This window comes from Opisthorchis viverrini, assembly GCF_000715545.1.
Source record: "Opisthorchis viverrini unplaced genomic scaffold opera_v5_148, whole genome shotgun sequence".
Lineage (NCBI taxonomy): Eukaryota > Metazoa > Platyhelminthes > Trematoda > Opisthorchiida > Opisthorchiidae > Opisthorchis > Opisthorchis viverrini.
In genome coordinates this window covers 979969-981576 of record NW_008751805.1, presented here as the reverse complement: position 1 = coordinate 981576, position 1608 = coordinate 979969, and the positions used below count along the sequence as shown (strand labels likewise).

Below are 1608 nucleotides of genomic sequence, written 5' to 3'. Positions count from 1 at the left end.
CCGGTGGCATATACTCTGCAGGCAGCCAACGGTACGAGCATTAAGACCTATGGTGAAAAGCTTCTCACTCTCGACCTAGGTCTTCGCCGTCAGTTCCCGTGGGTTTTCACAGTGGCCGACGTTAAAAAACCCATTATTGGTATGGACTTTCTCACGTCATTTGGTCTCACGGTTGATCTCCACAGACGGCAGTTGCTTGACAATTCGACGACTCTCTCTATAAATGGCAAGGCTTCATCCATTAATTCTATTGGAATCCGCCCAGCTTTGCCGGATAACCGTTACACAGCACTGCTTCGCCAATTCCCAGAGATCCTGAAACCTGCTTCCAAGACCACTTCCGTAAAACATGACGTTTTCCACCATATCTCGACAAAAGGCCCACCCACCGCATCCCGTCCACGGAGGTTAGCTCCGGAGAAGCTTGCCATAGCCAAGACAGAATTTCAGCATTTGCTTCAACTGGGTATCATACGACCATCAAGCAGCCCCTGGTCATCTCCACTGCATATGGTCCCCAAAACGTCCGAGGGAGATTGGAGACCATGTGGCGATTATCGTGCACTAAGTCGTGTCACCATCCCGGACAAATACCCAATTCCGCATCTGCATGATTTTGCCCTTACTCTTCACGGCAAATCTGTCTTCAGTAAATTAGACCTCGTCAGAGCATATCACCAGATACCTGTCGCTCCAGACGATATTTCCAAAACGGCTGTCACCACTCCATTCGGTCTATATGAATTCGTTCGTATGCCATTTGGGCTCAGAAATGCAGCTCAAACATTTCAACGATTCATGGATCAAGTTTTACGGGGATTAGACTCCGTCTACGCTTATGTTGACGATGTACTTATCACCAGTCGGTCCGAAGACGATCATGTGCTTCACTTAGAGTGAGTTTTTGAAAGATTTCAGCAATATGGTATAGTCATCAATACTAGTAAATGCCAATTTGGTGTTTCGCCACTGGAAATTCTAGGACATATTGTTGACTCGGACGGCATCCGTACTCTGTCATCTAAAGTTTCCGCCATTTGCGACTTTCCAGCTCCCAACAGCATTAAAAAGTTAAGACGTTTCCTTGGTCCTATCAATTACTACCGTCGCTTTATCCCTAACTGTGCCGAGGTTGTCCAACCGCTCACCGACTCAGTCAGACTGAAAACTCGCAGCTTAACCGTCACAGCGGAGGCCATTGCGTCATTTTAGACGGTTAAGGAAGTGTTAAATCAGATAATTTGGCCGACCTACTCAGACTGAAAACTCGCAGCTTAACCGTCACAGCGGAGGCCATTGCGTCATTTTAGACGGTTAAGGAAGTGTTAAATCAGGTAAATAATTTGGCACATATAAATCCTGATCCGTCTACACCTCTTTTCCTGGTTACTGATGCTTCACAAACCGCAGTTGGTGCAGTTCTACGACAGGAGGTCAACGATGTAATACAGCCCTTATTATTCTTTTCGCATCGCTTACAACCTGCACAGACTCGATATAGCACTTTTGGCCGTGAACTTCTCGCAATCTACTTAGCTGTTCGGCACTTCCGACATATTTTGGAAAGCCGACACTTCGTGATTCTCACAGATCATAAGCCGCTCACTT

The 1608-nt window shown here is 46.6% G+C and overlaps 2 protein-coding genes across 2 annotated transcripts in view; one reads left to right on the top strand and one right to left on the bottom strand.

The window, feature by feature from the left end:
• Positions 1-1608, top strand: part of T265_06864 (hypothetical protein) — a gene marked incomplete at both ends in the record, with an annotated part of 9609 nt that overhangs the window by 2055 nt on the left and 5946 nt on the right. Inside the window, one exon of the mRNA XM_009172246.1 lies at positions 22-896. Within this exon, the coding sequence (XP_009170510.1) occupies positions 22-896 (875 nt within the window). The remainder of the gene's footprint in view (positions 1-21; positions 897-1608) is intronic.
• Positions 1-1608, bottom strand: part of T265_14154 (hypothetical protein) — a gene marked incomplete at both ends in the record, with an annotated part of 113017 nt that overhangs the window by 107993 nt on the left and 3416 nt on the right. The gene's annotated exons all lie outside the window — the stretch shown is intronic.